Raw genomic sequence first — 27500 nt, 5'->3', positions numbered from 1 at the left:
CCCCTGCTCTGTGAACGGGGCCTCCCCCTGCTCTGTGAACGGGGCCTCCCCCTGCTCTGTGAACGGGGCCTCCCCCTGCTCTGTGAACGGGGCCTCCCCCTGCTCTGTGAACGGGGCCTCCCCCTGCTCTGTGAACGGGGCCTCCCCCTGCTCTGTGAACGGGGCCTCCCCCTGCTCTGTGAACGGGGCCTCCCCCTGCTCTGTGAACGGGGCCTCCCCCTGCTCTGTGAACGGGGCCTCCCCCTGCTCTGTGAACGGGGCCTCCCCCTGCTCTGTGAACGGGGCCTCCCCCTGCTCTGTGAACGGGGCCTCCCCCTGCTCTGTGAACGGGGCCTCCCCCTGCTCTGTGAACGGGGCCTCCCCCTGCTCTGTGAACGGGGCCTCCCCCTGCTCTGTGAACGGGGCCTCCCCCTGCTCTGTGAACGGGGCCTCCCCCTGCTCTGTGAACGGGGCCTCCCCCTGCTCTGTGAACGGGGCCTCCCCCTGCTCTGTGAACGGGGCCTCCCCCTGCTCTGTGAACGGGGCCTCCCCCTGCTCTGTGAACGGGGCCTCCCCCTGCTCTGTGAACGGGGCCTCCCCCTGCTCTGTGAACGGGGCCTCCCCCTGCTCTGTGAACGGGGCCTCCCCCTGCTCTGTGAACGGGGCCTCCCCCTGCTCTGTGAACGGGGCCTCCCCCTGCTCTGTGAACGGGGCCTCCCCCTGCTCTGTGAACGGGGCCTCCCCCTGCTCTGTGAACGGGGCCTCCCCCTGCTCTGTGAACGGGGCCTCCCCCTGCTCTGTGAACGGGGCCTCCCCCTGCTCTGTGAACGGGGCCTCCCCCTGCACTGTGAACGGGGCCTCCCCCTGCACTGTGAACGGGGCCTCCCCCTGCACTGTGAACGGGGCCTCCCCCTGCACTGTGAACGGGGCCTCCCCCTGCTCTGTGAACGGGGCCTCCCCCTGCACTGTGAACGGGGCCTCCCCCTGCTCTGTGAACGGGGCCTCCCCCTGCTCTGTGAACGGGGCCTCCCCCTGCTCTGTGAACGGGGCCTCCCCCTGCACTGTGAACGGGGCCTCCCCCAGCTCTGTGAACGGGGCCACCCCCTGCTCTGTGAACGGGGCCTCCCCCTGCTCTGTGAACGGGGCCTCCCCCTGCTCTGTGAACGGGGCCTCCCCCTGCTCTGTGAACGGGGCCTCCCCCTGCTCTGTGAACGGGGCCTCCCCCTGCTCTGTGAACGGGGCCTCCCCCTGCTCTGTGAACGGGGCCTCCCCCTGCACTGTGAACGAGGCCCCCCCAGCTCTGTGAACGGGGCCTCCCCCTGCTCTGTGAACGGGGCCTCCCCCTGCACTGTGAACGAGGCCTCCGCCTGCTCTGTGAACGGGGCCTCCCCCTGCTCTGTGAACGGGGCCTCCCCCTGCTCTGTGAACGGGGCCTCCCCCTGCACTGTGAACGAGGCCTCCCCAGCTCTGTGAACGGCGGTATGGTCGTTCCTACTCTCACGGAACACTTCATCCAGTTCTATCTTAAAGTACCGAGTTTGTTAGCTTCGAAAGTTGTCACTGGAGACGCAACGTGTGGGTTAACACTGTAGAGCCACACTAGGGTCTAGACCCGTCTCAGCGCGACGGTGTTTACTTACGAAGATTTTCATACTTCAATGTCTACCTGAATCCCGACGTAGCCGCTACGAAGATGCCAAGAAGAAAAAAGTTCCTAAGTACGTGTGTGACTGCTCCGTGAATCTGGCCCCAGGAGTGCCGGATCAACCAGACTGCAGGAGGCCTGCGGGCCGCTGCAAGCAACAGTCTGTTGGACCGTTGGAAACGTAAATGAGCCGAAGGGACGTAAGGAAGTACTCGCACCCTGTACGCGTAGTTTAACAAGTGGAATGCTCTACCAGAGGTAGTTGTGGAAGCCACCTCCATCCACAACTTCAAGCCCCGATTCAACAAGGAATTTGAAAGTCAAGAGTAGTTGGATTGAAATGAAAGAGGTACAAGGTTAGTAAGCTAGACCTCCTCCCCTCCTAGACACTACCTACCTTGTATAGCTTCCGGGGAACAACAGCCCGGCGGCCCGGTCTCTGACCTGGCCTCCCTGTTAGTCGGTTATGCCCCTTGTGCGTGGCAGGAGTGTGTTAAACAGTCTCGGGCCTCTGATGTTGATAAGAGTTCTCCCTCATCGTGTCTATTCCACCTCTGCTTTTCAACGGGGGTATTCTGCACATCCTGCCATACCTCCTGTTATTTCTGTGTTCAGATTTGCAACCAGTCCCTCTAATGTCTTCCACGTGTAGATTATTATGTATATCTCTCGTCTGCTCTAGAGAATTCAGATTTATAACTTTTAATCGGTCCCAATAATTAAGATGACTTATAGAGTTTATAGAGTGGATTCTAGCGGTAAAGGATCTTTGCACGCTCTCTAGGTCAGTAATTTCTCCGGCTCTAAATAGGGCTGTTAGAGTACAACAATATTCCACCCTAGAGAGCACTAGTGTCTTAAAAAGTATCGTCGTTGGTACGGCATCACTTGTTTGGAAGGTCCTTGTTATCCAACCTGTCATTTTTCTTGCAGTCGTGACAGCTACTTTATGGTGTTGTGTAAAGGTAAGGTCTTCTGTCATGATTACTCCTTGATCCTTTACATTGCTTTTTCGTTCTATAGTTTGATTTGATTCAGTATTACATATGGTTTCTGTTTTTAAATTTAAATTTCGTCTATAGCGCAACGAATTTATTTTCATTAAATAAATTCGAAATAAATTTGAAATTTCATTTAAATGAAATAATTTCACAGCTAGAACTTATTTTAATTAAACTTCATATTATTAATTGTGGCCCATTTAAAGACCCGATTTACATCCGATTGGAGGTTAGGCGAGTCCTCTATGTTGTCTACTGGCATGAAAATCCTAGTGTCATCTGCAAATGATGATACAGTACTGTAGTTTGTATCCTTGTCTCTGTCTGATATTAGGATGAGAAAAAAGTACCGGAGGAAGTACGGTACCTTCTGGGACTGAGCTTTGCACAGTAGATGATCCGGATGTTACTGTGTTGACTATTACACACTGACTTCTGTTCGTTAGGAAGTTGAAAATCCATCTCCCTACTTGTCCCATCCCAAATCCTTATCCTGACCCCTTCCAAGTGCTATATAGTCCTAATGGGACTATAGTAGCTTCCCCCTTATAGTTCCCTTTCCTACTTTGCCAGTAGTTACTTTGTGCACGCATTATATGCGTAATAACACCATGGTCACATTTGTCCAAAGCTTTTGCAAAGTGTGTGTATATTACATCTGTGTTTTGCTTGTCTTCCATGGCGCGTATGGCCCTGGAAGCGCCTTGTTCTGACCCGTGTTGTCCGGGGTTATGTCGATGTTGTGATTCCTTGTGATTTGTAAATCTTACTTCTTAGCACTCTTTCCAAGTGTTTTATGATGTATGAGGTTAGCTATTGGTCTAAATTTGTTTGCATCTGCTTTACTACCTCCTTTGTGAAGTGGCGCGATCTCCGCTGTTATAAGTATGTCAGGGATGACGCCAGGATCTAGACACCGTCTCCAAAAGATGTTTAGGGTCTGTGATAGTGGTGTTTTGCACTTCTTGGTGAGCATAGAACTCCATGAGTCTGGGCCTGTTGCAGAGTGCATGGACATGCTGTCTATGGCTACTTCAAAGTCCAATGAGGTTAGGGTGACAGCTGATATGTGGTTCCATGTTGGTGTCACATTCATGAAGAATTCCTTAGGATCATCGGTCTTCAATGTAGTCAGTGGCTCACTGAAAACAGTATCGTACTGAAGCCTCGGTATTTCACTCATTTCTTTGTTGTCATCTGTGAAATTTCCATCACCCTTGTGCAAGGGCCCAATGTTGGATGCAGTTTTTGTTCTTGTTTTAGGTAACAAGATGGGTAAAGTAACACTAGATAGGTTTAGGCAACACTAATAGTACTAATAGGTAAGTACCAAGTTATAAAAAAATCAACCCTGGGGCCAGGCCTAGCTCGGTGAGCACTGGAGCTCAAAGAACCCACTCCAGATGCACCTGCGCGCGCGCGTGCACGTACGTGTTCACCGAATTGCGTCTTTGAGGAGCGTGTTCAAGCTCTTAAGAGCCGCCACGTACACTTCCCGACTGCGAATGGTGATTGCTTCCACCACTGATGGCCAAAGTTGAGTCGTCTCACCCAATACGAGTACTTCTTCACCGACCCATCTGTCTGGCTCAGTGGTGTGGCTGGTGTAAGGGAAGACAGTGGGACAGGAGCAAGGAGACCCCCAAGCTGGATACTTGACACTATGAAGGAACTACTGGCACCAACATGCCTTACTGACAAGTTGTTTATAATCCCAGTAACACTTCTAGACGATTACTTCACTGACGCTGTCGATGAACCATGAACTTATCTCTTGCTTTAACCTGGTACAAAGACCAACTCCTTTCTTGCAGGTCAGAGTTCGATCCCACAGAGTTCCAGCTCCTGGCCTGTTTATAGTTTTGATTATTCTTCCCGAGTCTTATAGTTTATGTCAGTTACTTTATACTTTACTTGATACTGTGCAACCTTCTTTATCCTCTAGCAATACTTGTGGTCTGGGTCTCCAGCATCTGTTTATGCCCCCCCCCCTCACTCCACTTTATGCCCCCATCACTCACTCCACTTTATGCCCCCATCACTCCACTTTATGGGCCCCCTCACTCCACTTTATGCCCCCATCACTCCACTTTATGCCCCCCCCTCACTCCACTTTATGCCCCCCCCTCACTCCACTTTATGCCCCCCCCTCACTCCACTTTATGCCCCCCCCCTCACTCCACTTTATGCCCCCCCCCCCCTCACTCCACTTTATGCCCCCCCTCACTCCACTTTATGCCCCCCCCCCTCACTCCACTTTATGCCCCCCCCCCTCACTCCACTTTATGCCCCCCCCTCACTCCACTTTATGCCCCCCTTCACTCCACTTTATGCCCCCCCTCACTCCACTTTATGCCCCCCTCACTCCACTTTATGCCCCCCTCACTCCACTTTATGCCCCCCCTCACTCCACTTTATGCCCCCCCTCACTCCACTTTATGCCCCCCCTCACTCCACTTTATGCCCCCCTCACTCCACTTTATGCCCCCCTCACTCCACTTTATGCCCCCCTATCACACCACTTTATGCCCCCCTATCACACCACTTTATGCCCCCCTCACTCCACTTTATGCCCCCCCTCACCCCTCACTCCACTTTATGCCCCCCCTCACCCCTCACTCCACTTTATGCCCCCCCTCACTCCACTTTATGCCCCCCCCCCGCTCACTCCACTACCACTGACACTCCAGACTCCGCCAAGTACGCGTGTTAACATGTCTTCTCTTCCTCAAGTGTTGGCACACATTGTTCTCAACACATTCCTAGTCGTCATTAGTGCTGGGACCAGCCATGTGTCGAACCACTCCATCTCCTTACTGTGCTTTTTTCGCATGGGGACTCCATGTCTGGATCTTACCTTGAGAGGGTCTCGAGAGTTCTTCTACTCCACAAGACCAGCCCGGGATCAGACTCGAGTTGTGAGAGCTTGGTCCACCAGGCTGTTGCTTGGAGCGGCCCGCAGGCCCACATATCCACCACAGCCCGGTTGGTCCGGCACTTCTTGCAAGAAATGCCCCTCTTTATCCGCTGTCCTCTCACACTAACCCCCCCCCCCAGGAGTGCACCTCTCACACTAACCTTCCCAGGAGTGCACCTCTCACACTAACCTCCCCCCAGGAGTGCACCTCTCACACTAACCTTCCCAGGAGTGCACCTCTCACACTAACCTCCCCCCAGGAGTGCACCTCTCACACTAACCTCCCCCCAGGAGTGCACCTCTCACACTAACCTCCCCCCAGGAGTGCACCTCTCACACTAACCTCCCCCCAGGAGTGCACCTCTCACACTAACCTCCCCCAGGAGTGCACCTCTCACACTAACCTCCCCCAGGAGTGCACCTCTCACACTAACCCCCCCAGGAGTGCACCTCTCACACTAACCTTCCCAGGAGTGCACCTCTCACACTAACCTCCCCCCAGGAGTGCACCTCTCACACTAACCTCCCCCAGGAGTGCACCTCTCACACTAACCTTCCCCCAGGAGTGCACCTCTCACACTAACCTTCCCCCAGGAGTGCACCTCTCACACTAACCTCCCCCAGGAGTGCACCTCTCACACTAACCTCCCCCCAGGAGTGCACCTCTCACACTAACCTCCCCCAAGGAGTGCACCTCTCACACTAACCTCCCCCCAGGAGTGCACCTCTCACACTAACCTCCCCAGGAGTGCACCTCTCACACTAACCTCCCCAGGAGTACACCTCTCACACTAACCTCCCCCAGGAGTGCACCTCTCACACTAACCTCCCCAGGAGTGCACCTCTCACACTAACCTCCCCCAGGAGTGCACCTCTCACACTAACCTCCCCCAGGAGTGCACCTCTCACACTAACCTCCCCCAGGAGTGCACCTCTCACACTAACCTCCCAAGGAGTGCACCTCTCACCAGCCTCTCCCCCCTAGGAGTGCACCTCTCACACTAACCTCCCCCAGGAGTGCACCTCTCACACTAACCTCCCAAGGAGTGCACCTCTCACACTAACCCCCCCCAGGAGTGCACCTCTCACCAGCCTCTCCCCCCTAGGAGTGCACCTCTCACACTAACCTCCCCCAGGAGTGCACCTCTCACACTAACATCCCCAAGGAGTGCACCTCTCACACTAACATCCCCAAGGAGTGCACCTCTCACACTAACCCCCCAGGAGTGCACCTCTCACACTAACCCCCCCCCCAGGAGTGCACCTCTCACACAAACCTCCCCCAGGAGTGCACCTCTCACACTAACCTCTCCAGGAGTGCACCTCTCACACTAACCTCCCCCAGGAGTGCACCTCTCACACTTACCTCCCCCAGGAGTGCACCTCTCACACTAACCTCCCCCAGGAATGCACCTCTCACACTAACCTCCCCCAGGAGTGCACCTCTCACACTAACCTCCCCCAGGAGTGCACCTCTCACACTAACCTCCCCCAGGAATGCACCTCTCACACTAACCTCCTCCAGGAGTGCACCTCTCACACTAACCTCCCCCAGGAGTGCACCTCTCACACTAACCCCCCCCCCTCAGGAGTGCACCTCTCACACTAACCTCCCCAGGAGTGCACCTCTCACACTAACCTCCCCCAGGAGTGCACCTCTCACACTAACCCCCCCCAGGAGTGCACCTCTCACACTAACCCCCCCCTCAGGAGTGCACCTCTCACACTAACCTCCCCAGGAGTGCACCTCTCACACTAACCTCCCCCAGGAGTGCACCTCTCACACTAACCTCCCCCAGGAATGCACCTCTCACACTAACCTCCTCCAGGAGTGCACCTCTCACACTAACCTCCCCCAGGAGTGCACCTCTCACACTAACCCCCCCCCTCAGGAGTGCACCTCTCACACTAACCTCCCCAGGAGTGCACCTCTCACACTAACCTCCCCCAGGAGTGCACCTCTCACACTAACCCCCCCCAGGAGTGCACCTCTCACACTAACCCCCCCCCCTCAGGAGTGCACCTCTCCAACCCGTTCTCGCAAGTTCGTAAAGTCAATATTGACTTATTACCTACGTGCATAGGTGATATACTAAACATAATAGATACCCCTAAAAAGATTCATAGAAAACACCGACCTTACCTAACCTTGTTAGTATCTTAAGATAAGCATCTTATTGCTTCGTAATTACAATTATTACTTAACCTATACCTATTATAGGTTAGGTAATAATTGTAATTACGAAGCAATAAGATGCTTATCTTAAGATACTAACAAGGTTAGGTAAGGTCGGTGTTTTCTATGAATCTTTTTAAGGGTATCTATTATGTTAAGTATGTCACCTATGCACATATTTAATAAGTCAATATTGACTTATTAAATTTGCGAGAACGGGTTGACCTCTCACACTAACCTCCCCAGGAATGCACCTCTCACACTAACCTCCTCCAGGAGTGCACCTCTCACACTAACCTCCCCCAGGAGTGCACCTCTCACACTAACCTCCCCCCAGGAGTGCACCTCTCACACTAACCTCCCCCAGGAGTGCACCTCTCACACTAACCTCCCCATCCACTACACAGCTGAAGCACCAGGAAGCAATGTTGAAGCATTCAACATTGCAGCAAATATTTACACGTGAAGAGTTCAGGTGTCAACTCACTGCCGGTCGCTCCACCTCCCTAACATTCCTCCACCTAGTTTTACCATTATTTCATCCCACGAACAAATCCACAAGGGCCGTGACGAGGATTCGAACCTGCGTCCGAGAACATCCCAGACGATTCATTTGATGCATCACGCAATTGTGATTTCTGTGTGTAAGGAAGTTCATCCCAGGGTTTGGAAGATTGAAGGTATTTTATTATCGTTAATCTCACGCAAGCTTAGACAGCCGACGACAACACCCGTCCTCAGTGTCATGTTTGTAATGGTTTTGTTTAACCAGGAAACTTGTATAGAAGGACGCAGTTAGTGGGAGAGGAGGAGGTCCCTGCCGACAGGGGCCACGGCCGACAGGGACCCCCCGTATATATATATTGGTGGGTTGTGATCACCTCCGGTGTCTGGTCACACAGTAAACAACCCCCCCCCCCCCGTGTAGCGGCCCGTGTTGTTTTCCCTCCCATACTGACACCAGTACCTGTGTTTGTTGTTTGTTCTCTCTCTCGTTCTCTCTCTCTCTCTCGTTCTCTCTCTCTCTCTCGTTCTCTCTCTCTCTCTCTCGTTCTCTCTCTCTCTCTCGTTCTCTCTCTCTCTCTCTCGTTCTCTCTCTCTCTCTCTCTCTCTCTCTCTCTCTCTCTCTCTCTCTCTCTCTCTCTCTCTCTCTCTCTCTCTCTCTCTCTCTCTCTCTCTCTCTCTCACAACCCTACACCCCCCCTCCCCCCCCCGGCTGATCACGTACCCTGATATAAGAAACAACACAAGGCCGTGACTCAACGGACCTCGCTAACGAGGGCAGATGAGGGAGAGGAAACTTGAGGAGAAAAGTGGATATTATACTGTTGTGAGGGGGGGGGGGGAGGTGAGGGCTCTCAGGTGAGGGAAGAATAGTGTGTAGGAGGGTTGGTGGAAGTGTGGAGAGGGGGGGGAGGTGTGTGTATTCACCTAGTTGTGCTTGCGGGGACTGAGCTCTGTCTCTTTGGTCTCACCTCTCAACTGTCAATCAACTGGTGTACAGATTCCTGAGCCTACTGGGCTCTATCATATCTACATTTGAAACTGTGTATGGAGTCAGCCTCCACCACATCACTGCCTAATGCATTCCATTTATTAACTACTCTGACACTGAAAAAATTCTTTCTAACGTCTCTGTGGCTCATCTGGGTACTAAGTTTCCACCTGTGTCCCCTTGTTCGTGTCCCTCCCGTGCTGAAGAGTGTCTTTGTCCACCCTGTCAGTTCCCCTGAGAATTTTGTAGGTGGTTATCATGTCTCCCCTTACTCTTCTGTTTTCCAGGGACGTGAGGTTCAGCTCCTTTAGCCTTTCCTCGTAGCTCATTCCTCTCAGTTCCGGGACGAGCCTGGTGGCATACCGCTGGATCTTCTCTAACTTTGTCTTGTGTTTGACTAGGTATGGACTCCAGACTGGAGCTGCATACTCCAGGATTGGTCTTACATAATTGGTATACAGGGTTCTGAACGATTTCTTACACAAGTTTCTAAAAGCAGTTCTTATGTTGGCCAGTCTAGCATATGCCGCTGATGATATCCTTTTGATGTGGACCACTGGGGACAGGTTCGGTGTGTGTGTGTGTGTGTGTGTGTGTGTGTGTGTGTGTGTGTGTGTGTGTGTGTGTGTGTGTGTGTGTGTGTGTGTGTGTGTGTGTGTGTGTACTCACCAAGTTGTGCTTGCGGGAGTTGAGCTTCGGCTCTTTGTTCCCACTTCTGTTCCTGCGAGGGTTAGTGTGTGTGTGGGGGGGGGGCGAGGAGGGGGAAAGTGTGTAAGGGGGGGGGGCGAGGAGGGGGAAAGTGTGTGAGGGGGGGGGGGCGAGGGGGGGAAAGTGTGTGAGGGGGGGGGGCGAGGAGGGGGAAAGTGTGAGGGGGGGGGGCGAGGAGGGGGAAAGTGTGTGAGGGGGGGGGGCGAGGAGGGGGAAAGTGTGTGAGGGGGGGCGAGGAGGGGGAAAGTGTGTGAGGGGGGGCGAGGAGGGGGAAAGTGTGTGAGGGGGGGGGCGAGGGGGGGGCGAGGAGGGGGCGAGGAGGGGGCGAGGAGGGGGAAAGTGTGTGGGGGGGCGAGGGAGGAATGAGTTGTCAACCACACACCATTAAATTTTGGATAACACTCCGACTTCACTTGACACACACACTCAGGCTGAGTGGGTTGGGGGGGGGGGCGCATGTGTGTTGGTGGGTGGGGGGGGCGCACGTGGGTGGGTGGGTGGGTGGGGTGGGGGGGGGGCTCACGTGGGTGGGTGGGGTGGGGGGGGCGCACGTGGGTGGGTGGGGTGGGGGGGGCGCACGTGGGTGGGTGGGGTGGGGCACCGGAGGGGAATGGAGGGGGGGGGGACACGGAGCCGAACGACAACATTCCCAACACATCACAACTAAACACCACTGCCCAATACAGCACTAATCCCCCACTCATATTTACCCATGACTTGTTGGTGCCAAGTCCATGTGGCAAGTCCCAAGTCCATGTGGCAAGTCCCAAGGCATTGCACAAGACAACCATAAGTTGCCATCCTCCTACACTGCTCAAGTTACCTTGGTTCAAAGAGAAGGATTTAAAGTTGTAAGTCAATACGATGAGCAGTGACTTTGAAGAACAGTAACCAATAGCATACATGACCAGAGGGTAAGGCAGCCCTGGGAGGCCTAATATTATGTGGTCTACCTGGGAGGCCTAATATTATGTGGTCTACCTGGGAGGCCTAATATTATGTGGTGTACCTGGGTGGCCTAATATTATGTGGTGTTCCTGGGAGGCCTAATATTATGTGGTCTACCTGGGAGGCCTAATATTATGTGGTCTACCTGGGAGGCCTAATATTATGTGGTCTACCTGGGTGGCCTAATATTATGTGGTCTACCTGGGAGGCCTAATATTATGTGGTGTACCTGGGAGGCCTAATATTATGTGGTCTACCTGGGAGGCCTAATATTATGTGATGTACCTGGGAGGCCTAATATTATGTGGTGTACCTGGGAGGCCTAATATTATGTGGTGTACCTGGGAGGCCTAATATTATGTGGTCTACCTGGGAGGCCTAATATTATGTGGTCTACCTGGGAGGCCTAATATTATGTGGTCTACCTGGGTGGCCTAATATTATGTGATGTACCTGGGAGGCCTAATATTATGTGGTGTACCTGGGAGGCCTAATATTATGTGGTCTACCTGGGAGGCCTAATATTATGTGGTGTACCTGGGAGGCCTAATATTATGTGGTCTACCTGGGAGGCCTAATATTATGTGGTCTACCTGGGAGGCCTAATATTATGTGGTGTACCTGGGAGGCCTAATATTATGTGGTCTACCTGGGAGGCCTAATATTATGTGGTCTACCTGGGAGGCCTAATATTATGTGGTCTACCTGGGAGGCCTAATATTATGTGGTCTACCTGGGAGGCCTAATATTATGTGGTGTACCTGGGAGGCCTAATATTATGTGGTCTACCTGGGAGGCCTAATATTATGTGATGTACCTGGGAGGCCTAATATTATGTGGTCTACCTGGGAGGCCTAATATTATGTGGTGTACCTGGGAGGCCTAATATTATGTGGTCTACCTGGGAGGCCTAATATTATGTGGTCTACCTGGGAGGCCTAATATTATGTGGTGTACCTGGGAGGCCTAATATTATGTGGTCTACCTGGGAGGCCTAATATTATGTGGTCTACCTGGGAGGCCTAATATTATGTGGTCTACCTGGGAGGCCTAATATTATGTGGTCTACCTGGGAGGCCTAATATTATGTGGTGTACCTGGGAGGCCTAATATTATGTGGTCTACCTGGGAGGCCTAATATTATGTGGTGTACCTGGGAGGCCTAATATTATGTGGTCTACCTGGGAGGCCTAATATTATGTGGTGTACCTGGGAGGCCTAATATTATGTGGTCTACCTGGGAGGCCTAATATTATGTGGTCTACCTGGGAGGCCTAATATTATGTGGTCTACCTGGGAGGCCTAATATTATGTGGTGTACCTGGGAGGCCTAATATTATGTGGTCTACCTGGGAGGCCTAATATTATGTGGTCTACCTGGGAGGCCTAATATTATGTGGTCTACCTGGGAGGCCTAATATTATGTGGTCTACCTGGGAGGCCTAATATTATGTGGTGTACCTGGGAGGCCTAATATTATGTGGTCTACCTGGGAGGCCTAATATTATGTGGTGTACCTGGGAGGCCTAATATTATATGGTCTACCTGGGAGGCCTAATATTATGTGGTGTTTGCATTGTTAATAGCACTAATTGTACTCTACAGTTAACCACCCGCAAGCGTCCTTCTTCAGGACACTTTTTAACTCTTGTGTCGTTAGGTTAGGTTAGGTTAGGTTAGGTTAATATTCACCGGAACGTTCACATTTTTTTAAGACCTTGTGTAAGTAGGAAGGTTGTCCATCAGCTCCAGTCCAGGCCAGCCCAGGCCAGGCCACATGGACTTGCACGCCTGACACCACCCACGCCCTGACCCCACCCACGCCCTGACCCCACCCACGCCCGTTCATTCACCCCCACCAGACCATCAATACCCCCTCCCCCACCCTCCTCCCCTCTTCCTCTTCACTCGGCCCACATCTCTCCCCTCAAAAACATTTCTGCCTTATCAAACATTCATTTCCCCTCAACGAACCGGTTCCCCTTCTCCACCTTCCGTCTCGCTCATGGAACCCTTCGCCACTCTCATTTATCCTAAATCCGTTTATCCTCCCTCTTTCCCCTCCGTATAATAGGGTAATCTCCCTCGCCATTCTTTCTCCTCTCCCCTTCTTGTACTTCCCATGGCCACCCGAATCCCTTCCGTGCGGTACACTGCCTTGAGGAAAATGGCTGGAGTTTGTATCTCGGGGAGGTCTCAGCTCTGTGGCCCCTACCATGTGTGGTTCACATCTCTGTGGCCACTACCATGAGTGGTTCACATCTCTGTGGCCCCTACCATGTGTGGTTTACACCTCTGTGGCCCCTGCCATGAGTGATTCACACCTCTGTGGCCTCTACCATGTGTGGTTTACACCTCTGTGGCGTCTACCATGAGTGGTTCACACCTCTGTGGCGTCTACCATGAGTGGTTCACACCTCTGTGGACCCTACCATGAGTGGTTCACACCTCTGTGGCCCCTACCATGTGTGGTTCACACCTCTGTGGCCCCTACCATGTGTGGTTCACACCTCTGTGGCCCCTACCATGAGTGGTTCACACCTCTGTGGCGTCTACCATGAGTGGTTCACACCTCTGTGGCCCCTACCATGTGTGGTTCACACCTCTGTGGCCTCAACCATGTGTGGTTCACACCTCTGTGGCCCCTACCATGAGTGGTTCACATCTCTGTGGCCACTACCATGAGTGGTTCACACCTCTGTGGCCCCTACCATGAGTGGTTCACATCTCTGTGGCCACTACCATGAGTGGTTCACACCTCTGTGGCCACTACCATGAGTGGTTCACACCTCTGTGGCCCCTACCATGAGTGGTTCACACCTCTGTGGCCCCTACCATGAGTGGTTCACATCTCTGTGGCCCCTACCATGAGTGGTTCACACCTCTGTGGCCCCTACCATGAGTGGTTCACACCTCTGTGGCCCCTACCATGAGTGGTTCACATCTCTGTGGCCCCTACCATGAGTGGTTCACATCTCTGTGGCCCCTACCATGAGTGGTTCACATCTCTGTGGCCACTACCATGAGTGGTTCACACCTCTGTGGCCCCTACCATGAGTGGTTCACATCTCTGTGGCCCCTACCATGAGTGGTTCACACCTCTGTGGCCACTAACATGAGTGGTTCACACCTCTGTGGCCCCTACCATGAGTGGTTCACACCTCTGTGGCCCCTACCATGAGTGGTTCACACCTCTGTGGCCCCTACCATGTGTGGTTCACACCTCTGTGGCCCCTACCATGAGTGGTTTACACCTCTGTGGCCCCTACCATGAGTGGTTCACACCTCTGTGGCCCCTACCATGAGTGGTTCACACCTCTGTGGCCTCAACCATGAGTGGTTCACACCTCTGTGGCCACTACCATGAGTGGTTCACACCTCTGTGGCCACTACCATGAGTGGTTCACACCTCTGTGGCCACTACCATGAGTGGTTCACACCTCTGTGGCCACTACCATGAGTGGTTCACACCTCTGTGGCCACTACCATGAGTGGTTCACACCTCTGTGGCCACTACCATGAGTGGTTCACACCTCTGTGGCCACTACCATGAGTGGTAGACGACATGCAAAATTAACAACAGTTCTTACTGTGAATTCTCTCGTAGTTCTCACAGAGTTCTCTCGTAGTTCTCACCGAGTTTTCTCGTAGTTCTCACAGAGTTTTCTCGTAGTTCTCACCGAGTTTTCTCGTAGTTCTCACCGAGTTTTCTCGTAGTTCTCACCGAGTTTTCTCGTAGTTCTCACCGAGTTTTCTCGTAGTTCTCACCGAGTTTTCTCGTAGTTCTCACCGAGTTTTCTCGTAGTTCTCACAGAGTTTTCTCGTAGTTCTCACAGAGTTCTCTCGTAGTTCTCACAGAGTTCTCTCGTAGTTCTCACCGAGTTCTCTCGTAGTTCTCACCGAGTTTTCTCGTAGTTCTCACCGAGTTTTCTCGTAGTTCTCACAGAGTTCTCTCGTAGTTCTCACCGAGTTCTCTCGTAGTTCTCACCGAGTTTTCTCGTAGTTCTCACCGAGTTTTCTCGTAGTTCTCACAGAGTTCTCTCGTAGTTCTCACAGAGTTCTCTCGTAGTTCTCACAGAGTTCTCTCGTAGTTCTCACCGAGTTCTCTCGTAGTTCTCACTCTCACCAGACGAGAACAACCATGCCCTGGTCAGTAGAGGCCTGGGTCGCCACGCCCTGGCCACCACACACATTACCTATTCCAGTTTACCCAAAATAGCCACACTGGAAAGCACTTTTTTTTCCTTTTTATTAATTCTATTTTTCTCTAAGCTCAGGACCCGAGGTCCCCCGCTCTCACCTCTCGGGTCAGGGCCCCCAGGTCAGGACCCCCAGGTCAGGACCCCCCCAGGTCAGGACCCCCCCAGGTCAAGACCACCAGGTCAGGGCCCCCCAGGTCAGGGGCCCCCAGGTCAGGGGCCCTCCAGGTCAGGGGCCCTCCAGGTCAGGACCCCCCCAGGTCAGGGACCCCCCAGGTCAGGGACCCCCCAGGTCAGGACCCGCCCAGGTCAAGACCCCCCCCAGGTCAAGACCGCCCAGGTCAAGACCCCCCCCCAGGTCAAGACCCCCCCCAGGTCAAGACCCCCCAGGTCAGGACCCCCCCCAGGTCAGGACCCCCCAGGTCAGGGCCCCCAGGTCAGGGCCCCCCAGGTCCCCACTCACCTCTCGGGGTCAGGGTCAGGTCAGAACCATGCTCTTACTAACAATCGTTACCTGAAAAGTAAAAAAAAAATCGTTAGCTGCTTCAGTAATCTACAGACTTTACTCTGAAATTTTTTTACCATATTAATGCTGCAGATTCCAAAGCAATTATTAACACAGCCAATATTACTACCAATATGTCAGAAGTTGACAATTATAGTCATTAACACATTATTCAAATGATTGAAATTAATCTATAAATTAAAAGTATATTATCTATACTTATAATTTCAAGCACATTTTTCAAAACAAGAATGACAACACACATATGCAAACACATATTTTACACACATGTTTAAATGATACTGAACCAGGTTATTTTGAGGTTATCTTGAGATGATTTCGGGGTTTAGCGTCCCCGCGGCCCGGTCCTCGACCAGGCCTCCACCCCCAGGAAGCAGCCCGTAGCAGCTGTCTAACTCCCAGGTACCTATTTACTGCTAGGTAACAGGGCCATTAGGGTGAAATAAACATTTTACCTATTTGTCTCCGCCTCCACCAGGGATCGAACCCGGAACCTCAGGACTACGAATCCGAAGCGCTGTCCACGCAGCTGTCAGGCAGCAATACCTACACAAAGCCAGTGACAATGAAACAATCGAACAATCGTCACAATAACAATTACTCCTAATGATTGTAATTACAACAACAATCTTAATTACAACAACAATCTGCCAATCATTACAAATGGTTACTTGATTGTGTTATGGCATAGCAATGGTCCCTGGCCACAGTCCCCTGGCCACAGTCCCCAGGCCACAGTCCCCTTGGCCAGTCCCCTGGCCACAGTTCCTGGCCACAGTTCCTGGCCACAGTCCCCTTGGCCAGTCCCTGGCCACAGTTCCTGGCCACAGTTCCTGGCCACAGCCCCCAGGCCACAGTTCCTGGCCACAGCCCCTGGCCACAGTCCCTTGGCCACCGTCCCCAGGCCACCGTCCCCAGGCCACAGTCCCCCTGGCCACAGTCCCCTGGCCACAGTCCCTTGGCCACAGTCCCCTGGCCAAAGTCCCTGGCCACAGCCCCTGGCCACAGTCCCCTGGCCACAGTCACAGTCCCCTGGCCACAGTCCCCTGGCCACAGTCACAGTCCCCCTCGCCACAGTCCCCTGGCCACAGTCCCCCTGGCCACAGTCCCCTGGCCACAGTCCCCCTGGCCACAGTCCCCCTGGCCACAGTCCCCCTGGCCACAGTCCCTTGGCCACAGTTCCCTGGCCACAGTCCCCTGGCCACAGTCCCCCTGGCCACAGTCCCCTGGCCACAGTCCCTCTGGCCACAGTCCCCTGGCCACAGTCCCTTAGCCACAGTCCACAGTCCCCTGGCCACAGTCCCTTAGCCACAGTCCACAGTCCCCTGGCCACAGTCCCCCTGGCCACAGTCCCCCTGGCCACAGTCCCCCTGGCCACAGTCCCCCTGGCCACAGTCCCTGGCCACAGTCCCTGGCCACAGTCCCTTGGCCACAGTCCCTCGAAACACGGCAATATTGACCCAGGTATCACACCATGTTTCAGACACCAACATGGACAACATAGCCTCACATCACCACCAACATGGACAACATAGCTTCACACCACCACCAACATGGACAACATAGACTCACATCACCACCAACATGGACAACATAGCCTCACATCACCACCAACATGGCCAACACAGCCTCACATCACCACCAACATGGACAACATAGCCTCACATCACCACCAACATGGACAACATAGCCTCACATCACCACCAACATGGACAACATAGCCTCACATCACCACCAACATGGACAACACAGCCTCACATCACCACCAACATGGACAACACAGCCTCACATCACCACCAACATGGACAACATAGCCTCACATCACCACCAACATGGACAACACAGCCTCACATCACCACCAACATGGACAACATAGCCTCACATCACCACCAACATGGATAACATAGCCTCACATCACCACCAACATGGACAACATAGCCTCACATCACCACCAACATGGATAACATAGCCTCACATCACCACCAACATGGTGAACCACAAAATACATCTATGGACAGATAAAGTATCAATACAGAAAGACCGTTTGTAAACATATTACAAGTAATGAGTACATTAATAAGCATTACAAGTATTTAGAATTGTCGCTCTTCCGTCCTGTACAAGTGCTTGGGAAGACATTAGGTTAACAGGAAATTATTATGAAGTCAAGCCTGGGGAAAGGCTTGACTTGAGATGACAGTATGTGGCCCAGGGCGGCTGAGGGCGGCTCGGGGCGGCTGGGCGCGGCTGGGGGGCGGCTGGGGGGCGGCTGGGGGGCGGCTGGGCGCGGCTGGGGGGCGGCTGGGCGCGGCTGGGGGCGGCTGGGCGCGGCTGAGGGCGGCTGGGCGCGGCTGAGGGCGGCTGGGCGCGGCTCGGAGGGCCGTGATCACCGAGAATACCTATGGCACCTCTTCTCATCTTCTCTGCATTTCCTACCTTATCTTTCGCTCCAAAATGTTGTTTTACTGAGCAAATTTGGGACCTGGTCTTATAGTATCTTCCATGTACATGTTTGGGCCGTATAGTATCCCGTATCTACTGCGAACCAGATACTTGATACTCAAGTATCAAGTATCACACACACGAGTCTGATACTCAAGTATCACACGAATGGATACTCGAGTAATGATGCCCAATCACTTGGACGGTCAGGAATTGAACGTCGACCTGCATGAAGCGAGACCGTCGCTCTACCGTCCAACCCAAAGTGGTTGGGGATCAGAGACAAAAATAAGAATTCAAAAACCATGACAGAGAATGACAAAGTCGTCTGTGAAGAATCTAACAAGACAATTGCGAGAGGTCTTCAGCAGAGAGTGAGAGTCGCAGCCACTCCTGCCTGCACACTTACTATGTAAAGTGACACTGACGCGGCGAGGAGTTCACCAGCACAAAATTGTGCCTCACACACTGGCAGGAATTGTAACAGTAGTCAACATGAATCACAATAGACACAAATAGAACAGCAAACTGCTTTCTTTGTGTACATTTTGGCATCCCCGGTCAGTACTCGCCTAGTTGTGCTTGCGGGGGTTGAGCTTTGGCTCTTTGGTCCCGCCTCTCACCCGTCAATTTACTGATGTACAGGTTCCTGAGCCTACTGAGCTCAATCAAATCTACATTTGAAAATGTGTATGGAGTCAGCCTCCACCACATCACTGCCTAATGCATTCCATCTGTTTACTACTTTGACACTGAACAAATTCTTTCTAACGTCTCTGTGGCTAATTTGGGCACTAAGTTTCCACCTGTGTCCCCTTGTTCGCGTTCCACTCGTGCTAAAAAGTTTGTCTTTGTCCACCCTGTCAATTCCTCTCAGAATTTTGTAGGTGGTTATCATGTCTCTTCTTACTCTTCTGTTTTCCAGGGACGTGAGGTTCAGCTCCCTTAGCCTTTGATTGTAGCTCATACCTTTCAGTTCCGGGACGAGGCTGGTGGCATACCTTTGAATCTTCTCTAACTTTGTCTCGTGTTTAACTAGGTATGGACTCTAGGTTGGAGCTGCATATTCCAGGATTGATCTGACATAGGTGGTATACAGGGTCCTGAACGATTCCTTACAAATGTTTCTAAAGACAGTTCTTATGTTGGCCAGTCTAGCATACGCCGCTGATGATATCCTTTTGATGTGGGCCTCTGGGGACAGGTTCTGTGTGATATCAACCCCCAGATCTTTCTCTCTATTTGAGTCTTGCAGAATTTCACCTCCCAGATGGTACCTTGTGTTCAGCCTCCTGCTCCCTTCGCCTAATTTCATTACTTTGCACTTTGCTGAGTTGAACTTTAGTAGCCATTTTCTAGACCATTCCTCCAGTTTGTCCAGGTCGTCCTATAGTCTATCTTTATCTGTCTGGATTCTTCTCATAATTTTTGCATCATCAGCAAACATTGAGAGGAATGAGTCTATACCCTCTGGAAAATCGATTACATATATTAGAGACAGGATGGGTCAAAATACAGAGCCCTGTGGGACTCCGCTGGTGACATCTCCCCACCAGTGTGGTACAACGGTAATATACTCCACACCTAGACGGTATCACCCCGGGTTCGAGCCCCATCCTCACAGACAAGAATACTTAATTGTTCAGCCAATTGTCACGTGGACCCCCTCCTGTGTACCCACACCACGCTGGGGGGCCCCGTGGACCCCCTCCTGTGTACCCACACCACGCTGGGGGCCACGTGGACCCCCTCCTGTGTACCCACACCACGCTGGGGGGCCCCGTGGACCCCCTCCTGTGTACCCACACCTCGCTGGGGGCCACGTGGACCCCCTCCTGTGTACCCACACCTCGCTGGGGGCCACGTGGACCCCCTCCTGTGTACCCACACCTCGCTGGGGGCCACGTGGACCCCCTCCTGTGTACCCACACCACGCTGGGGGCCACGTGGACCCCCTCCTGTGTACCCACACCACGCTGGGGGCCACGTGGACCCCCTCCTGTGTACCCACACCACGCTGGGGGCCCCGTGGACCCCCTCCTGTGTACTCACACCACGCTGGGGGCCACGTGGACCCCCTCCTGTGTACCCACACCACGCTGGGGGCCCCGTGGACCCCCTCCTGTGTACTCACACCACGCTGGGGGCCACGTGGACCCCCTCCTGTGTACCCACACCACGCTGGGGGCCCCGTGGACCCCCTCCTGTGTACTCACACCACGCTGGGGGCCACGTGGACCCCCTCCTGTGTACCCACACCACGCTGGGGGCCCCGTGGACCCCCTCCTGTGTACTCACACCACGCTGGGGGCCACGTGGACCCCCTCCTGTGTACCCACACCTCGCTGGGGGCCCCGTGGACCCCCTCCTGTGTACTCACACCACGCTGGGGGCCCCGTGGACCCCCTCCTGTGTACCCTCACCACGCTGGGGGCCCCGTGGACCCCCTCCTGTGTACCCACACCACGCTGGGGGCCCCGTGGACTCCCCTCCTGTGTACCCACACCACGCTGGGGGCCACGTGGACCCCTCCTGTGTACCCACACCTCGCTGGGGGCCCCGTGGAGACCCCTCCTGTGTACCCACACCTCGCTGGGGGCCCCGTGGACCCCCCTCCTGTGTACCCACACCACGCTGGGGGCCACGTGGACCCCTCCTGTGTACCCACACCACGCTGGGGGCCCCGTGGACCCCCTCCTGTGTACCCACACCACGCTGGGGGCCACGTGGACCCCTCCTGTGTACCCACACCACGCTGGGGGCCCCGTGGACCCCCTCCTGTGTACCCACACCACGCTGGGGGCCCCGTGGACCCCCTCCTGTGTACCCACACCTCGCTGGGGGCCCCGTGGACCCCCTCCTGTGTACCCACACCACGCTGGGGGCCACGTGGACCCCCTCCTGTGTACCCACACCACGCTGGGGGCCCCGTGGACCCCCTCCTGTGTACCCACACCACGCTGGGGGCCCCGTGGACCCCCCTCCTGTGTACCCACACCACGCTGGGGGCCCCGTGGACCCCCTCCTGTGTACCCACACCACGCTGGGGGCCACGTGGACCCCCTCCTGTGTACCCACACCACGCTGGGGGCCAAGTGGACCCCCTCCTGTGTACCCACACCACGCTGGGGGCCAAGTGGACCCCCTCCTGTGTACCCACACCACGCTGGGGGCCAAGTGGACCCCCTCCTGTGTACCCACACCTCGCTGGGGGCCACGTGGACCCTCTCCTGTGTACCCACACCTCGCTGGGGGCCACGTGGACCCCCTCCTGTGTACCCACACCTCGCTGGGGGCCACGTGGACCCCCTCCTGTGTACCCACACCTCGCTGGGGGCCACGTGGACCCCCTCCTGTGTACCCACACCTCGCTGGGGGCCACGTGGACCCCCTCCTGTGTACCCACACCTCGCTGGGGGCCACGTGGACCCCCTCCTGTGTACCCACACCTCGCTGGGGGCCACGTGGACCCCCTCCTGTGTACCCACACCTCGCTGGGGGCCACGTGGACCCCCTCCTGTGTACCCACACCACGCTGGGGACCACGTGGACCCCCTCCTGTGTACCCACACCACGCTGGGGACCACGTGGACCCCCTCCTGTGTACCCACACCTCGCTGGGGGCCCTCGAGTCGTAGAAGGCTGGGGCCCCACATGAGCCGGCACACTGGGCACCAGGAGCTACAACTCAACACCCCTCCATTCCGCGACGCCTGCGGTCCGTAGCTAAGACCCGCGATTACCGGTAAGTGCACAGTACACCTGTGCAGGTGGCGCCGGTCATCACAACGGTGGCGAGGGCCGTCACAACGGTGGCGAGGGCCGTCACAACGGTGGCGCGGGCCGTCACAACGGTGGCGCGGGCCGTCACAACGGTGGCGCGGGCCGTCACAACGGTGGCGCGGGCCGTCACAACGGTGGCGAGGGCCGTCACAACGGTGGCGAGGGCCGTCACAACGGTGGCGAGGGCCGTCACAACGGTGGCGAGGGCCGTCACAACGGTGGCGAGGGCCGTCACAACGGTGGCGAGGGCCGTCACAACGGTGGCGAGGGCCGTCACAACGGTGGCGAGGGCCGTCACAACGGTGGCGAGGGCCGTCACAACGGTGGCGAGGGCCGTCACAACGGTGGTGAGGGCCGTCACAACGGTGGCGAGGGCCGTCACAACGGTGGCGAGGGCCGTCACAACGGTGGCGAGGGAGAGCGTGTGGGAGCCGCGGGATAATCTCTCTATCCACCGACCATTATCCCAGGATTCGATATGTCCGAGCCCCCCCCCCCCCCTCCTGGGATACGGGCTAGAGCCAGGAATCGTCAAGTAATTATGCAACCTCCTGCGAAACCTATACATCTTGCCCACAACCCTGGCGGCTTTGGTAGCACTTTGACAAAGTTTACATTAACATTAAACAGTTTACGAGCCTAGAAACTGCACTATCTAAGGTTGTTATCATCAATAACTTCCTAAGTGCTTGGCTCATTGACTATAAAGAAGGTTAACAAAGCCGACATGATTGAGAATACATGTCTGATGGCTTCGTCATTGAGACATGATTGAGAATAGATGGTTTCGTAAGTCCTTGATGAAGTTATTCATCAAGCCTAGATTCATCTCACTGGCTTTACCTTAGATGTCCAAAGGGTTTGGAAAGGTTGAGAGAGGAAGAAGGATGAGATGAAATTCTTGAAGAGGATTTGGCTGGAGAAGGAGGCGGCGGCTTGGAAGTTGGGTGGCCTGTCCACCATGGGTTGTTGATGGTAACTGAAGGTAGTTGATGGTAGGTGTTAGGTAGTGTTTCTTCATTCTTGGGTCTTCATTCTTCACTCGCTGGTCGTCAGACTTCAGTGCACTTCTTCTTTCTTCATTTTCCTTGCAGTTTTCAGCAAACTTGGATCGTTGGTCATGTTGGGTTTCTCAGAATTCGTGATAGTCTTACTTCTCGTTCACATACCTGTGCTGTCACTACACATAGAAATCACAATAGCGTGATGCATCAAATGAACAAGTCCATTTGTCCATGTCGAAGCTCAGTCGATTAAGGCAGTGTCTGGGATGCTCCCGGACGTAGGTTCGAATCCTCGTCACGGCCCTTGTGGATTTGTTCACCTGTGCTGTCGTTCGAGGCTGTGGGCGTGGTGCCCAGCAGGGAATGATCAGGTCTGTAGTGAACCTTCCGCTGAGGAGGTGGTGGTGTTCCCACTGAGACATTTACATCTGACAAATCGGTTGACTCAAAAGCTGCGGCAGTGTTCCTTGTAGGGGGAGTAGTAGCAGGTCGTAGAGAGGGTTGCGGAGTGGTTGCTGTAACTACAGCTGGAGTAGAAGGTTCGGTGGGCGTATCCGCGGGTCGTAGAACGCCGGGAGTAATCTTGGTGGACGTGGCAGGAACGTTGTTGGCTGGAAAGTTGTCTTCCTCTACTGGGGTCAGGTGAAGGGTTGGCGGCCGGTGTCGCAGGCTGTGCGGCAGGTGTCGCAGGCTGTGCGGCAGGTGTCGCAGGCTGTGCGGCAGGTGTCGCAGGCTGTGCGGCAGGTGTCGCAGGCTGTGCGGCAGGTGTCGCAGGCTGTGCGGCAGGTGTCGCAGGCTGTGCGGCAGGTGTCGCAGGCTGTGCGGCAGGTGTCGCAGGCTGTGCGGCAGGTGTCGCAGGCTGTGCGGCAGGTGTCGCAGGCTGTGCAGCTGCTGAGGCAGGTTCCGTTGATGATGAAGGCGTCTGCCCTGCAGGCAGCACTGTTTGAGGAACTCTTGAAGGTAGTTAAGCCATTCGCAGCATGCCGTGTGTTTAGAGCTGTCGCGAACAAACTATTGTCAGACCCAGCAATCCTCTCACAGCAAGGCGCAGCGGAGCAGGTACCAGACCACCGTCTGAAGTAGATCGAGACTGGGTTGTTGATTGGACGTTAGGCCCCCCAATGAGGAGGCTGGGAGGGGTCCGGGGCCGAGAGGCGCCGTCTGGCAGAACAGAAAAATCTTCAGATTGGTTCGCGAGTCGTGAAGGATTGGGGCGGGCGGAAGCAGCGACGCTGGTGATTGAAGAAGATCTCTTCGCATCAGCCACTTTCTGCATTTCCTCCTTTCGACGTGGGCAACGGAGGGGAAATTGCAACATGGTCTCCACCGCAAAGCAGACATCGTTGGAATTCCGCCTTGCAAATGGAGTAGTGATTGTCTTCTGCGCAGACGCTGCACGTGGTGACGCGTTCGGGACATGTCTTGGTGGACAGTGTCTACTTGTAGCACTTGAAGCTCTATTGAAGATCGTAATAGAGTTCCTTCTTGGTCAGGAATTGTGGGAGCTTGACTCTGACGCCCTTGTACAGCAAGCTCCCTTGGAGGCAGTACCTGGTTGATACCTGGTTGATGGGGTTCTGGGAGTTCTTCTACTCCCCAAGCCCGGCCCGAGGCCAGGCTCGACTTGTGAGAGTTTGGTCCACCAGGCTGTTGCTTGGAGCGGCCCGCAGGGCCACGTACCCACCACAGCCCGGCTGATCCGGAACTTCTCTTAGAAAACCGTCCAGTTTTCTCTTGAAGATGTCCACGGTTGTTCCGGCAATATTTCTTATGCTCGCTGGGAGGACGTTGAACAACCGCGGACCCCTGATGTTTATACAGTGCTCTCTGATTGTGCCTATGGCACCTCTGCTCTTCACAGGTTCAATCTTGCATTTTCTTCCATATCGTTCACTCCAGTACGTTGTTATTTTACTGTGTAGATTTGGGACCTGACCCTCCAGTATTTTCCAGGTGTATATTATTTGGTATCTCTCTCGTCTCCTTTCTAGAGAGTACATTTGCAGAGCTTTGAGACGATCCCAATAATTTAGGTGTTTTATCTCGTCTATGCGTGCCGTATATGTTCTCTGTATTCCCTCTATTTCAGCAATCTCTCCTGCTCTGAAGGGGGAAGTGAGTACTGAGCAGTACTCGAGACGGGACAGCACAAGTGACTTGAAGAGTACAACCATTGTGATGGGATCCCTGGATTTGAAAGTTCTCGTAATCCATCCGATCATTTTTCTGGCTGACGCGATATTTGCTTGGTTATGCTCCCTAAACGTTAGATCGTCGGACATCATTATTCCCAAATCCTTGACATGCTGTTTTCCTACTATGGGAAGATTCGATTGTGTTTTGTACCCTGTATTATGTTTCAGATCCTCATTTTTGCCGTACCTGAGTACCTGAAATTTATCACTGTTAAACATCATGTTATTTTCTGCTGCCCAATCAAAAACTTTGTTGACATCTGCTTGTAGTTTTTCAATGTCTTCAGCAGAGGTAATTTTCATGCTGATTTTTGTGTCATCTGCAAAGGACGACACGAAGCTGTGGCGTGTATTTTTGTCTATATCAGATATGAGAATAAGGAACAGTAGCGGTGCAAGGACTGTACCTTGAGGTACAGAGCTTTTAACATCGCTTGGACTCGATTTTATCTGATTGACTGTTACTCTTTGTGTTCTGTTCGACAGGAAATTGAGTATCCAGCGTCCTACTTTTCCAGTTATTCCCATTGACCTCATTTTGTGAGCTATCACCCCATGGTCACATTTGTCGAACGCCTTTGCAAAGTCTGTGTATACAACATCTGCATTTTGCTTTTCTTCTAGGGCTTCTGTGATTTTGTCATAGTGGTTGAGTAACTGTGACAGACAGGATCTTCCCGCTCTAAATCCATGTTGTCCTGGATTGTGCAATTCATTGTTTTCCATAAAACTAGAAATTTGATTCCTAATCACTCTTTCAAACACTTTTATTATGTGTGATGTTAGTGCAACTGGCCTATAATTTTTTGCCAAGGCTTTACTCCCCCCCCTTGTGCAACGGAGCTATATCTGCAGATTTAAGTGCTGCTGGTATCTCCCCTGTATCCAGGCTCTTTCTCCATATTACGCTGAGTGCTCTCGCTACTGGTACTTTACATTTCTTTATGAATATTGAATTCCATGAGTCAGGCCCAGGAGCTGAGTGCATAGGCATATTATCAATTTCTCTTTCAAAGTCTTCCGAGTTTGTGGTAATATCCGTTATATTATCTGCAGCTTGAATGTCATTCATAAAGAAGCTGTCTGGGTCATCAACTTTCATGTTGTTTATTGGTGTGCTAAACATAGCCTCATACTGGCTTCTTAGAATTTCACTAATCTCTTTGTTGTCCTCTGTGTACGTACCTTCATTTGTAATTAACGGTCCAATACTGGTCGAGGTTTTGGATTTTGATTTTGCGTATGTGAAAAAATATTTCGGATTTTTCCTTATCTCTTGTATAGCTTTCTGTTCCAATTCCATTTCCTCAGACTCATATGATCGCTTCAACGTTTGTTCTATTTCCTCAATCTCCCTGCTTAGGCTTGTTTTCCTTGCTTGTGATAGTTGTGTCTGCCGAAGCATTTCCGTTATTTTTTTCCTTCTCCTGTACAGTCGTCTCCGTTCTCTTTCTAGAGTGGTCCTCTTTCTGCCCCTCCTCACAGGTACGTGCTTCAAGCAGACCTTGTAAGCTTCAGCTGTCAGTTGAGCTATTCCCTGTGTGGGAGTTTTGTCGCTTAAGACCGTCTCCCATTGAATGGTTGCAAGGTCTACATTTATTTTTTCCCAGTCAATCCTCTTATTGTTGAAATTGAATTGATTGAATATTCCTTCTCGCTTGTTGGGTCTCTTAGACCTACTACCGTTATTTATGCTAGTTCGCACTTCAATGAGCTTATGGTCTGAGTATGAAGTATCTGAGATTGTGATATCCCTGATTAGTTCATCATTGTTTGTGAATAACAAGTCTAGTGTGTTTTCGTTCCTAGTTGGTTCTGTAATCTGTTGATTGAGCGAGAATTTGTCACAGAATCTCAAAAGTTCTCTAACCTGTGGTTGGTTATTTCCCGGGTCATTCCCTGCTATGATATTTGTGTTTGCCGTTCTCCATCTTAGACTTGGTAAATTGAAATCTCCAAGAAAGATAATATCTGGAGCTGGGTTTGCTAGGTTGTCAAGTATGTTCTCTATTTTGTGCATCTGTTCTGTGAATTCCTCAATCGTTGTATCTGGCGGTTTATATATTAGAATAATAATTAGGTTTAGTTTCTCTACCTTCATTCCAAGTACCTCTACCACCTCATTAGTTGAATTTAATAGTTCTGTGCATACCAGGTCTTCTTTAATATACAGACCTACTCCTCCATTTGACCTAGTTTTTCTATCACATCTATATAGATTATAATTTGGAATCCAGATTTCACCATCCATGTAATCTTTTGTATGAGTTTCCGTGAATGCCCCAAATATTGAGTTTGACTCTAATAGAAGGCCATTTATGAACTTAACTTTATTTCTTGACTTTGGCTTTAAACCTTGAATGTTTGCAAATATGAATGATTGTCCATGTTGTGTGTAACTTCTGGAAGGTTTTGGTAGTTCTCCCTCCTCTCTACCCTGACCCAGGGTGTGTTGTTGTGGCAATGGTTTGTCCAGTTTTGG

The 27500-nt window shown here is 53.0% G+C and overlaps 2 protein-coding genes across 5 annotated transcripts in view; one reads left to right on the top strand and one right to left on the bottom strand.

The window, feature by feature from the left end:
• Window positions 1-1285, top strand: part of LOC138355255 (extracellular matrix protein A-like) — a 34842-nt gene extending 33557 nt beyond the window's left edge. Inside the window, exon 3 of the mRNA XM_069310117.1 lies at window positions 1-1285. This exon is cut by the window's left edge and continues 552 nt beyond it. Within this exon, the coding sequence (XP_069166218.1) occupies window positions 1-1285 (1285 nt within the window).
• The window catches only part of LOC123769351 (potassium voltage-gated channel subfamily KQT member 1), an 874235-nt gene that overhangs the window by 602941 nt on the left and 243794 nt on the right, over window positions 1-27500 (bottom strand). The window lies entirely within an intron of this gene.

Source organism: Procambarus clarkii, chromosome 66, assembly GCF_040958095.1.
Source record: "Procambarus clarkii isolate CNS0578487 chromosome 66, FALCON_Pclarkii_2.0, whole genome shotgun sequence".
Lineage (NCBI taxonomy): Eukaryota > Metazoa > Arthropoda > Malacostraca > Decapoda > Cambaridae > Procambarus > Procambarus clarkii.
The sequence above is the reverse complement of the archived record's forward strand: the minus strand, read 5'-3'. Positions and strand labels throughout refer to the sequence as shown.